General features: G+C 51.4%; 1 protein-coding gene across 1 annotated transcript in view; it reads right to left on the reverse strand.

Moving 5' to 3' along the window:
- LOC146772766 (rho guanine nucleotide exchange factor 11-like) overlaps positions 1-13,306 on the reverse strand; it is a 288,100-nt gene extending 274,794 nt beyond the window's left edge. The window contains 2 exon segments of the mRNA XM_085637030.1: positions 2,550-2,704; positions 13,215-13,306. Of these exon segments, the coding sequence (XP_085493156.1) occupies positions 2,550-2,704; positions 13,215-13,306 (247 nt within the window).
- Positions 13,307-13,763: the final 457 nt, after the last annotated feature.

Below are 13,763 nucleotides of genomic sequence, written 5' to 3' on the forward strand. Positions count from 1 at the left end.
GGGAACAAACAAAAGAGTGTTTTGGCAACAAAAGAAGTGCTGTCAAAAGAGTTATCAGAATGTGGCAGCAATGTAAAAAGAAATTCCAGAAGACATTCTAACATGCTACTGACTCTGTGACCAACTATTCTCTAATGTTGACAGTCTGCCATCCCTAATGATATAAGTTAAACTCTGCTCTGAGCCTGTTCACTTTTTAGAGATGATCCTTTCAGGTGACTGAAGTGCCGCAGAGTTGACCCATGTTACGCCTGGCGCTTTCCTTCAGTCTCTGATTTTAAGAGTGCCACAAACTGCTTTAGATTCTTTTTCTTTTAAAAGTGATGGCTCTAGCATCCCCTCATGATGAATGCAGTTTTCTCCTATGCCAGAAGGTTCTAAGGGTTTAGTACTTGACATGGGCCACTAAGCATGTGTAACTGAATGCTCCCTGGAACTACCACTAATTCAAAGGCAGCTTAGGGAGAATCAACCTTGTAATAAAAACTAATTATAATTATTCGCAGGTAACAGGTCACACAGGGTAATCTCTAACTAACAAGGATGAAGATACGAAGGACAACTATGAGCATGGAATTTCTCTGGTTAGATCCATGGAGTGATTTTGGTTCTTCTCAGCACATGAAAAACTAACACGCGGAAGAGGTCAGACCCTGGTTAGAGTCAACTGGCTCTCAGGTCATAAGCAATACATTAACTTCAAAGGGACACGGTGACTGACAAATCACTTTACGCACCACTTAGAGCCGTTAAAGTATAAAAGCAGGGGTGTAGCTTGGGGGGGGGGGGGGGTTGAGGCATTACACCCCAGTGATAAATGTATCTTCTGATAAATAGTTGGGGACAGGTGCTTTCAGTCGGGTATTGTGAGGTGTCAGTCGGATTTCAGCAGGAATATTTCCATACGCGCAGACAAAAACGCACACACTCTCTCACTCTCTGTTTCGAACGTCCTCAAAAACATTGATTATTTTACAAAATATTGTGTTTTCCCCCTTAGTGCTCCTATCGATCCTCATTCCTCTCCCTTTCCACTGCCCCTTAGTACCCTCTCATGCACCCTGGTTTTCGTATGATGTATTTAAACATTATATGCCAGCCTCGTTTTGAGAAAATCTGACGCTCACCCCTTCCCCCAATCTTACTGACCAAGCTACAGTCCCACGTAAAAGCACAGTATTTTCTTATTAGCCAATGGTAGGATGCCTACTGAGTTTTTTTGAGCCCATACCTAAAATAGTGAGTCTCAAAATGCAACATGCTATGAACTCAACAGCTTGAACTGACAGAAGGTGACACATATGATGTAAGACCCAATGTAACTCATCAAGGTAGCCATTTACTTCAGCTTCCACATTTCCCTTTCTCTCTTCCAGATTTATTTTTGTATAGAGTGGAGTGAGTGTTCATGTCTTTTCCATTACGGGAAAAAATGTTCAGAACAATTTTTGGAAGCTTTGTTTCCCCGATACCGTGCACACCCGAATCAATATTTTCAAGATGTTAGACTATTTATTTTCTAATAGAATCCTTGCTGCTACACCAAGCTTTTTATAATTCTCATTTAAAGAACAATTGCCTACTAGTACGGTTGAGGCTGGAAACCAGTCAGACTCATTGCTGAGGCGGATCTCTCCAGTACGGCATAGTATGTCCTGAGAGAAAGGGTATTTGCTTTAGGATAAATCTCACTCTACCAGTGACCAAAATAAATGGGCTCCCGTGCATCTGAGGCAATGTAATGCAAATGCTGGCTTAGGGCCATATGTCAAATATGTTTTTGAGGTGATAGACAGGCTGAATCACAAATCAGCTTGTTTGCAACAGCAAAAACATGTTTTAAAGTACAAATGCCAAATTGCAATTCAGTAACTACCAAATCGAAATTTGATTCAGTGATTTGGTAGTTGGAAGGAGTGTGTTTAGGGGTCCCTTTCAACTATCAATTTGCAGTAGTGTTAATGTTTTGCAGCCGAACAACAGGTTGCAAAACATGCATTTTTACCCACTACTAAAATGCAGTGGTAACCATTTGCAAATGGGAAGGGGACACAAAAGATCCACATCCCTTTTGAGAATGTAAACAAAAATATATTTTAGGAGTAGGCAGTGGTCCCACAAAACTTAAAAGTTTCATTTTCTATTTTCCTTGAAAGTAAACGGGCTGCACTTAGAGAAAACAAGATTGCTTTATTAAAAAGCAATCACAGACATGGTGGTGTGCTGACCCCAGCAGGCCACCATCCATGTGATGGCTATCATTCCTAATGGGTCGCATACTGCGAATTACCTATTAATATTAATGAGGAAGGTCAATTTGTGACCCACTAGGGATTAGGGATTGCATTTTCCGAATTGCGTTTCAGACTTTCAGTAAGAATCCCAATTTGGGAAAAGCAATTTTTGTACATTGCTCCCTCATCTTTAATAGTATAGTTATTTTGCATCTGTAGCTGCTCATTGGAAAACAAATAAAATTCAAACAATGCTTTGTAACATGCACCAAAAAAGCCTGAATCAGAAATCAGACAATGAATTGGACTGCTCACCATGTATGGCGTCCTGCCTAGCCGTTTCCTTCTGTGGTAGATCGGGTGCAACATGGCGTCCAATGGTGTCCTGCCAGTTCTGTAACTCTGGCACTGGCTTCAGATCAAGACGAAGGGAATCAGCACCAGCAAACCATAAATTAGGGGTTTCGATGCTTCTGAAAGAGTTATAAATACATGGGAAATTATTTTTTAAATCAAGGTTACACTATTTACAAACACATTATACTAACTGCATGTCCACAATTGAAGACTGATGCCATGATGAAAAACCAGATTAGTTTGTACTTTCTAGTCTATCATCCAATTGTCCATACTATTATGTGCATTGTTCTCTGGAAAAAAACACAGAACTACAACTTTGGCCCAAAACCTGCTCAACCTTGAACAGCCCAATATAGTATGGTGCCGATTCCGATCCTGGAGAAACCGGGTACGAACCGTCGGACGGAGCGTTTTTTCCGTCTGACTCGTACCCGGGAAAAAAACATTACAAACATGGAAGTACGAATCGCACGGACACTCCATATCCGTACGATTCGTACAAAACACCGCCCGACGAAAATATACATACAAATGTGATCCGGGGAACGCGCCAACATGACGTCGGGACGCATTCAGGCTGCGTTTCACGAACCAGGATGTACGATCTGCACCGACGTCACCCCGCACGGATAAAATTCTCCGACTGCCAAAAACTGCCGGGAAATCAGGACGACGCGCGCAAGGAGCACCTGTACGCGACGGACAGCCATGGACCCGAACCTACGTGTCATGCCAGCCCTCATAGCAGTCCACCTGCTCTACAGGAACCGACGCAGACGCCGCAGAAGGTCAGAACAACACCCAGGGGCAAAGGGGGGGGGGCAGGGGCAGGACACAAAACCCCCACCCAAGTCACAAATCATACATGCCCTGGACATACCTGACCTTCAGGGCCTGGTCACTGCGAGGGGGTGGGGGCGTGTCCAGCAACGGAAGTGGATGTACACGCGAACCGGCAACACAACAAGTCCGGTACGTACCGTACCCACGCCTTAAGAGCGTGGGTACGAGTTGTACCATGCCCACCCCTACGTCACCCCAACAATGGCGGTACGGCCCGTACCCATGTTCCAAAGGCCTGGGTACGGGCCGCACCCCCACCAGTGTATGTACGGCGCGTACCAACACCCCAACAGTGCATGTACGGACCGTACCCCCACCCGTGTATGCATGGAGCGTACCCAGACCCGCGTATGTTCGGAGCGTACCCCCACCCGTGTATGTACGGACACTACCTACACCCGCGTACGTATGGAGCGTACCCCCACCCCAACAGTGTATGTATGGAGCGTATCCCCACCCCAACAGTGTATGTACGGACCGTACCCCCACCCGTGTATGCATGGAGCGTACCCAGACCCGCGTATGTTCGGGGCGTACCCCCACCCGTGTTTGCATGGAGCGTACCCAGACCCGCGTATGTTTGGAGCGTACCCCCACCCGTGAATGTACGGACCCTACCCATACCCGCGTACGTATGGAGCGTACCCCCACCCCAACAGTGTATGTATGGAGCGTACCCCCACCCCAACAGTGTATGTACGGACCGTACCCCCACCCGTGTATGCATGGAGCGTACCCAGACCCGCGTATGTTCGGAGCGTACCCCCACCCGTGTATGCATGGAGTGTACCCAGACCCGCGTATGTTCGGAGCGTACCCCCACCCGTGTATGTACGGACCCTACCCACACCCGCGTACGTATGGAGCGTACCCCCACCCCACCAGTGTATGTACGGACCGTACCCCCACCCCACCAGTGTATGTACGGACCGTACCCCCACCCCACCAGTGTATGTACGGACCGTCCCCCACCCGTGTATGCATGGAGCGTACCCAGACCCGCGTATGTTCGGAGCGTACCCCCACCCGTGTATGTACGGACCCTACCCACACCCACGTACGTATGGAGCGTACCCCCACCCCAACAGTGTATGTATGGAGCGTACCCCCACCCGCGTACGTATGGAGCGTACCCCCACTCCAACAGTGTATGTATGGACCGTACCCCCACCCCACCAGTGTATGTACGGACCGTACCCCCAGCCGTGTATGTATGGAGCGTACATGGCCAGACACAGGAGGGGTGTGTGCAGAGTCCTCCCAGCAGTGCCCAGACACAGGAGGGGTGTGTGCCTATCATTCCCAGCAGTGCCCAGACACAGGAGGGGTGTGTGCCTATCATTCCCAGCAGTGCCCAGACGCAGGAGGGGTGTGTGCAGAGTCCTCCCAGCAGTGCCCAGACACAGGAGGGGTGGGTGCAGAGTCCTCCCAGCAGTGCCCAGACACAGGAGGGGTGTGTGCAGAGTCCTCCCAGCAGTGCCCAGACACAGGAGGGGTGTGTGCCTATCATTCCCAGCAGTGCCCAGACGCAGGAGGGGTGTGTGCAGAGTCCTCCCAGCAGTGCCCAGACACAGGAGGGGTGTGTACAGAGTCCTGCCAGCAGTGCCCAGACATAGGAGGGGTGTGGGCCTATCATTCCCAGCAGTGCCCAGACGCAGGAGGGGTGTGTGCAGAGTCCTCCCAGCAGTGCCCAGACACAGGAGGGGTGGGTGCAGAGTCCTCCCAGCAGTGCCCAGACACAGGAGGGGTGTGTGCACAGTCCTCCCAGCAGTGCCCAGACACAGGAGGGGTGTGTGCCTATCATTCCCAGCAGTGCCCAGACGCAGGAGGGGTGTGTGCAGAGTCCTCCCAGCAGTGCCCAGACACAGGAGGGGTGGGTGCAGACTCCTCCCAGCAGTGCCCAGACATATGAGGGGTGGGTGCAGAGTCCTCCCAGAAGTGCCCAGACACAGGAGGGGTGTGTGCAGAGTCCTCCCAGCAGTGCCCAGACACAGGAGGGGTGTGTGCCTATCATTCCCAGCAGTGCCCAGACGCAGGAGGGGTGTGTGCAGAGTCCTCCCAGCAGTGCCCATGGAAAGAAAAAGGGTGGAGTACCCACAGATCCAATTGCCACAATTGTCAGTCAGGTGCACAAAGACCCTGTAGTACATGTAACACATGTGTGCGAGGCTGGGAGTACACATATGCATACTGCCTAAAAGGGAACATGTCCACATGAAGTCATGTCAACAGACTACATACACAAGTACAGTGATCATCCAGGATGCCACGAATGATGCAGGTGGTGACATCGCACTGCATGCATGGCCAAAGTTGAAGGGGTCCGTCACACACCCAGCTAATGTAGACACAGCTCAGCGCAACATATTGGAAACACCCTGCAGGGAAGATGTCAGGGTACACAGAGGAAGGAACACACCTTGGGACAATGACACCATGCAGTAACTGCCTACATGAACAAAGAAACTTAGCTAACACCTTGTGATGGCACACAGATACCAGGGTCCCCCTATGACCAGCACACTACTACATTTCCCACACACCCAACACATGATCACCACCCAAAATCATGGAGCAGCCCCACCAACAGCAATACCACAAAAGCAGTAGTGTTGTAAGAAAAAAAAATGGCTTTATTCAGCATTAGTAAAAAATGTTTGCGTGGATAAAGTTCAATATTTACAAAGCCCATAGGGCAGTCCATTAGTCATAGCTGGATGGGGGACACAGTGGGACGCGTGTCCCCTAGCTTGCCTGCACAGTTCAGACCACCCTGTCTTCCACAGGGTGGGGGGCATCATGTGGGGGGGAAGGACCAGGCACCGCAGGGACAGGAGGGGCAAGGGCAGGCGTTGTGGGTGCAGGGACGGAGGACTCCACCACAGGGGTTGGGGCAGCGCCAAAGGAGGTGGTGAGGATGGCGCTGCACATGTCAGCAAGGTCCCCCAGCGTATCCCCTGCACCCGAAGGAACCACAGGCCCCAAGGAGGGGGGGGCAGAGGAATGGGTCGCAGCACCACTGGGGGAGGGTGTGGACAGGGGGGGGCACTCAACTACCCTGACCGGGGATTCCTTTGCCCGCTTGCTGGGGGGTGTCACTGTTGGGCTCAGGAACAGAGCGGCCATGAAGGAATCTTTGCTGGATTCGTGGCCAGGAGAGCTGGGGGGAGTGGATTTGGAGGAAGTGGATTTGGCGGAATGCGGACTCCCACTCTGGCTGCGTGACTTACGTTTGCCCCCCGACCCAGTGGGTGTGCCTACCTCACCCTGTGTGTGCGTGCCAGGAGGTGTGCGCTTGCCCTGCCCTGCTGGTGTGGTGCCTGTGTCTGGTGTTGTGCGTGCTTGCTGGCGTCTGGGTGTACGTGGGACAGGCATGGCAGTGGGAAGTGTGGATGGGGCAGGGGTAGGGGGTGGGACGTAGCGCTGCAGGAGACCCACTGCTGCAGTCAGTGTCGAGTCTATGGACCTCAGCAAGTTGCGTTGGTCAGACTGCGCGGCTGAAATGCCCTCCAAGTATGCCTCCATCTGGTTGAGCACTTGGCTGTGGCCATGGAGGACATTAAGCGTCGCAGTCTGACCAACCCACAACTGCCGCAGGATGTCCACAGACTCGGCATTGGTGGCAGCAGTGGAGACAGGGGCAGGGGGTGCGGTGCCTGGCAAGAAGGAGACACGTGCTGACCGAGCACGGCGGGAAGGGACACGAGCAAGTGGGAGGCCGGTGATCGGAATGGAGGGGGCGGGTAGTGATGGAGTACTGGTGTCAGCTGTGGGACCAGTCACCGCCCCCTCGGAGTGCTCAGCCTCGGACCCGTCTGCGTCATAGTCAGTGGTGGATTGACTGGACAGGTCCTCCGCTGCACTCCCGTCGGCCTCCGTGCCACTCGATGTGCCAGACAACTCTGCACTGCTGGCACTGGTGCCCGCTCCCTCCTCACGGTCCGTGCCAGTGTCTCCCTCGGTGTCCCCCGACGATGCTGTGGGCAAAATGAAGAGACAGGAAATAATCAGACACCTGTATTCAAATGTCACATGAGTCAAATCCACATAGGTCACAGTGCATAGCCTGAAAAGCAACATGAGTAACATCTACAATACAAGGCACATATGTAGGCCCTGCAACACACAGTTGGTTGACCCACCATGCCACTGACCAACTATGGAGAGCATGACACAATAGCAAATCACATGATATGGATTTGGACATAGGAGCCAGGCACTGGGGACAATCCAGCACAGCATCTGCAGCACACAGCGTTGGCGTAAAAAGGGATGAGCAGGAACCATGTCTATTAACTGTAGGCACATGCTGCAAAGGCAATGCTTAAAAACATGCCCAACATTAATGGGTCACTGCACCTTGAGTGTATGTCCAGACAAACATCACACACTGGCCAGACCTAGCAAGGAGGCTTCAGGTTTTGACATGTAGGCCTTGCCCGCACCAACCCCCCCCTACATGAGACAATTTATTGAGACACAGGAAGCACTTACATCTCTTAGTCTGGAATAAAAACACATGGCCTGCAAGAAATCCCGATTGGACACCAAATACCCCTGGTGCGCCGGTACAAATACATCATCTACAAATGGCCATCATCAGATCATTTTAGCAAGACACACAGGCACTGGCCCCCGTGAATATGAACAAGGGACATTTGGTCAGCCTGTACAGTGGACACATGTAGCAGAGTTTACGTAGACACAAATGGTGCCAGGGTACAATGGCACAGAGCACAACCTATGCTGTAGACACAGAGATTGTCGACATTTTTGGATTACACACATGATACCTAGGAAAAGATGCCCCAGGGGACAGTAGTGGCCACACTACTCCTTGGTCCTGAATGGTAATGACTGCAACACAAGCCACCATCCCTGCACTCTGCATATCTCACACTCATGCACATCATGTCACAGGCCACAAAATAGGACATGCATGATGTAAAGCAATACACTTTAGAGACACACTCCTATGTCTGGACTCAGCATCAGTGACAACTGACATGGACCCCACAAGTACTGAACTGGACAGGGCACAGGCAAGGTCCCAAAACCTGTTACACACCACCCCCACACATGCAGCTGCAAGCATTGGGCACATCGATAAACTGGCAGCCTAGATAACCTTGTGCAAGTGTGACTACACACAGACCAGGGGACACATGCCAAGGAGGGGAAGGGAGGAAGGACAGCACCGCTACACTTTGGGGACCAGGAACTGCACTGCACATGTAAACCCTGGCAGTGTATCCATGCAACTGTGCACTTACAAATGCTGGTGACACACAACAAACACACATGTACCTACCCCCTTCCTGCTGCTGCTTTTCCCGTAAGCGCCTGTCCATGTCAGGGAAGACGACCGCCAGCACACGCTTGTGGATGTGGGTCAGACGGTGGCGCCCATGGTTCTTTTGGCTCACAGGTGATTCCCCCAGCAGGACCCGTGCGATCCTCCGCATCCAGCACCGGATATCATGCCAGCGTTTCCTCACCTGGGCTAGGCGCCGCTTCCGACCATCCGTCTGTGTCACGGCACTGACGGCGTCCTTCCAGATCTGCTCCTTGGCACAGGCGCCTACCTGTGAGGATGAAAAAGTGAGACAACATCAATACACCTGCGACATGTCACAGAGACACACATTAAAACAATTTGGCTGGTTTTAACAGGGCATATAATGCATCACACTCATTACACCTGTGTCATAGGGACACTTTCCTCTGTGGAAGACAAAAAGCACTAGGTGGCATTGTAGAGTACACAGGTGGCATGAGGGGTACGACACAATCAATCATCCAGGCTCACACTGTGCATCACAAGCGACACCAGGATTATGTGCAGCACCTCAAAGCAGTCACATGCCACAGGCCACTGAGGCGCCCTCAGCAGAGTACACAGACACACACAGCCACAGGACAATCACCTGCCATTGCCAACTGCAGCTACACACCTCACTCTGCACATGTGCCACTACACTGGGGGGTGTCACAGGTGTGGGGCTGGCCCATCACCGCAGACACACAGCACCGCTCCCTGCTCACATCAGATGGGCAGGGTATATCCATCCCTCATGCAGCTGGGGTGCTACACTCCACATATGCACTCACCCACATGACAGGGGACTTACACACACACACCAATGTCCAGGGGACAAACACATCATTTGGACACTCTCAGCACATGTACACTAAACAAACACACATCTGTGGGTACTGCCACCTGTCACACTGGGGGGACCACAGATTCACATAAGGACTGTAGTAACAACATTCCCAGGAGGATTAGACAGGCAGAATGTGTATTGCCACATGCAGTGATTGTCACAGTACACACAATGCAAGTGAGGAGAGCAGACATGCACCACAGCATGCTCTGGCTGGGAGACATTAGGCATTCCCCCACCCGGGACCCACCCTACAGTACATTGCATGTGTGTTACACCTGGACACAATGGCCCAAGTAACTGTCACAATAAAGGGGCACAGTTTTTGCTAGTGGACTCAGCACTCACCAGAACCCCTGGTCGACCATACAGCATGGGGTACTGTGGGAGGATGACATCCAGCAGGGCTTGGTTCTCCTCCTGGGTGAAAGGCTGGGCCCTCTCCACAGACCTGGACATGGTGCCAGAGGATTCACGAGCAGCAGCAGTGTAGTTGAATCAAAGGATGTGCAAGCAAGTGCTCTCTCATGGGACCTGGCTGCCTTATATCTACCTTGCTGCCCTGTTTTATTCACAGGAGTACAGAGTGATTGGTCACTCACATTTGCATCCTATGTTTCCTCCAATCCCTTTAAACCTACCACAGTCAGTGGCTTTGCTCTTTTTTTTTTTATTGAGCATGATGTCAACTCAACATCCACTTTGCAACAATGTAGATTCTTTCAAACCGACTTTAGCTGGGCACCTGATGAAAAAAATTCAAACTTTAAACTCGGTCTCCATGACAACCAGCATGCATGTAGGGTTTATACTTGTCCCTCATGTGTCCCCTATGTAATTAGGACATTCACACACAGGTACGGTGAGTTCCAGGGCCCTAAGGCTCCCCAAATGCATAGAAACGGCCTGTACACGCGCGTGTACGGGGCGTATCACTATGGGTACGCATACGCGAGCAAAGCCATAGTGAAACGGCCCGTACACGCGCGTGTACGGGCCGTTTCACTTTGGCTTTGCTCGCGTATGCGTACCCATAGTGATACGCCCCGTACACGCGCGTGTACGGGCCGTTTCACTATGGCTTTGCTCGCGTATGCGTACCCATAGTGATACGCCCCGTACACGCGCGTGTACGGGCCGTTTCACTGTGGCTTTGCTCGCGTATGCGTACCCATAGTGATACGCCCCGTACACGCGCGTGTACGGGACGTTTCTCTATGGGTAGGCCTACGGCAGCACTCCCATAGTGATGGGGAACGTACACACGCCCTCAGAGCGCATGTACGGTGCATTCCACACCTGAAAGTGGTGACAGGCAGCACACAGAAAGGAAAAGAGCTGACATACTTGTCCAAGGCTGGACATCAAGGCATTGTCAGTGCAGTACTACATGTGTGGGGCACAGGTGTGTCAGGCTGTAATGTGGCACATTACTCCTGAGTTGTGAAGGCAATAGATGTATGATGAGATGTGTACAGATGTCATGTGTGATGGTGGACTATGTGCCAGACATCCCCTTCACTCCTTTGACATGTGTGCATGTAGTACAGAACACTTGTGAAAAGCGTCACTGCCATGGCACAGTCAACAACACACGCAACTGTCCCCTAATGCCAGCTACAGGGGTTTTCACACCTGACATGTGACTACCCGCGTTGCACGATGTGACTATGTCATGTATGTGTCGTGTGTTCCCATTAACTTGCTGTAGGTGTTTGGTCAAATGCATCTGCAGTTGCTGCAACCAACATGAGTCTGTGTGTAGATGGCCATGGCACAGTGTTACGCATACCATGCCACATGTGGAATCCGACGTAAGGTGTGTGTGTGTATGCATCGACACAGAGTTTCAAAACAAGGACATATCTGCATACTCTCAATGTATGTGGGCTCATTATTGAAATGTAATCCTTCATGGCAAGGTGTGTGGTCTGTCCTTTTTCCATTACATGTGACCTGTGCCTCTAGTGTTCCGCAACCTGTCTGTACAATACACATCCTTCCTCTGCACATATTTGGTTGTCTGTAACTCCTGTAATGCGTCTGCCTGCTCACTTACACTGGCCCACAGCTAGTTTCATGGCATGGCATTATGAGGTTGAGAATAAACGTTTGGAGCTGTCTCTTGGTAGGAGTGTCACATGGCTGCCATACGTGTCCAGGGCATATTGCACAGACCTGACTCTGTATGTAGCATATGTGTATTGCCTGTTGACCATGTGCTCAGTACATTGACATTGGTGGTGTACTGTACTCACTCTTCGTTGTCCCTTCTAATTCACTGCAGGGCTCCGCCTCTCCCTCAAGCAATTCTGGACTTGGCTGACATGCGGGAAAATGACTTTATACGCCGCTACCGCTTCCCCCAACGTTTGATTGTGGAGTTGACGACACGGCTGGCACCACACCTCCAACCGCTACACAGGTATCCTGGTGCACTGACACCCAAGGTGAAGGTGATGGCAGCCCTACATTTCTTGGCCACGGGTACCTTTCAACATACCATTGCCCATGTGGGTGGGATGTCCCAAACTATGTTAAGCCGTGTTCTGCATGATTTTTTAGAGGCCATGTTGGAGCACCTTGATGAGTTCATAAAATTCCCAACTCCGGAGCAGTTGACAGCTGTCAAGCGTGAGTTCTATGCCCTGGGAGGGATGCCCCATGTCATTGGGTCCATAGATGGAACACATGTGGCTTTGGTACCACCACAGGCACAGGAGGTAGCCTTCCGTAACCGCAAGCATTACCACTCCAGTAATGCCCTTGCGGTGTGTCTTGCCAACATGGTGATTTCACATGTCTGTGCTCGTTTTCCAGGATCTGCACACGATGCGTACATCATGAGGCGAAGCAGGGTGCCTGAAATGATGCTGCAGCTGCGCAACGAACGAGCATGCATTGTTGGTGGGTATACTCTGGCAGTCCTGTATTTAACGTCATCTTCCTGTCTTACTGCTCCTCCTGACCCACTCTTGTCCATGATGTTTCCATGTAGGGGACGCTGGCTATCCCAATATGCCATGGCTGATCACGCCTCTCCGCAACCCCAGCACGGCTGCCGATCACCGCTACAACAACGCCCATGGGCGGACCCGGCGAGTGATAGAGAGGACGTTTGGCCTCCTGAAGAGCCGCTTCCGTTGCCTCCACAAGACCGGTGGCGCACTCCCATATGCACCGGTGAAGGTCTGCAAGATATTCCTTGTGTGCTGCATGCTGCACAACATGGCGGTGGAGAAAGCTGTGCCACTCATCCTGGATCCAGATGAGCAGGACCATCCACCCGTGGAGGATGAAGGGCTTGGGCACGCGGCGAGTGATGTGGAGGAGGAGGAGGCGGTGGAGAACATGCGGAGTCGGCTCATACGCAACTTCTTTGCTTAGTGGTGAGTTCCAGTGTCTGAGTGTGCACGCATTGGGCTGTGTGTGGCATGTGTTGCAATGTGTGTGTCCATCTGCATGTCTTCCAAGTGAGTCTGAGGTGTGTTTGGATGTGTCACTCGAGTGATGGTGCAATAGAAGAAATGTTTTTCCAGAGTCATCATTGTCACCTAGCATGTTGACAACCTAATACGTGTCGAGTACATGCACATGCATGCGGATGTACTTCTTTTGGCTGACTTCTGGTGTGTCTCCCATCCACAGGTACTTGCGCATGCTGTCTGCTGGTGGCATTGTTGTGCTCCTGCTATTCCTCATGATCACAGCAACATGTGCTGAATCAGCGTTACAAGCACGGACAAGTTTGAAAATCTCCTTCGGGTAAGGGATGCAGCACGGCTTTTTGGGAGTTGTATTTGTTATGAATGTGTGTGCACTGCTCCTGTTCATGTTTGGTTACTTTGCATACATGTGGAATCACCATGGGGCACATGACCTGGAGCAGAAATCACCTGTATTGATGGTCAGACTTGGTGACAGTCATCTGTAATGGGATTGTGATGGGGCCATCAATGTGTGTGACACTGGCCTCGGAAACATGCGGGTTGCACCGGGTTGACATGGTGTGTGAATTCCCCATTAGGGGCTCTATGGTGTGTGGCAGCCTCTCCGTGAGCAGCAGGGGGTGTTTAGCTGTAACCCGTCACTTGTGTGCCAGTGCCATGGATTTCCAGCATCTGTGGTGGTAAGGGGGGTGCCAGTGTTGGTCCCACGT

The sequence above is a fragment of the Triturus cristatus genome, chromosome 12 (assembly GCF_964204655.1).
Source record: "Triturus cristatus chromosome 12, aTriCri1.1, whole genome shotgun sequence".
NCBI lineage: Eukaryota > Metazoa > Chordata > Amphibia > Caudata > Salamandridae > Triturus > Triturus cristatus.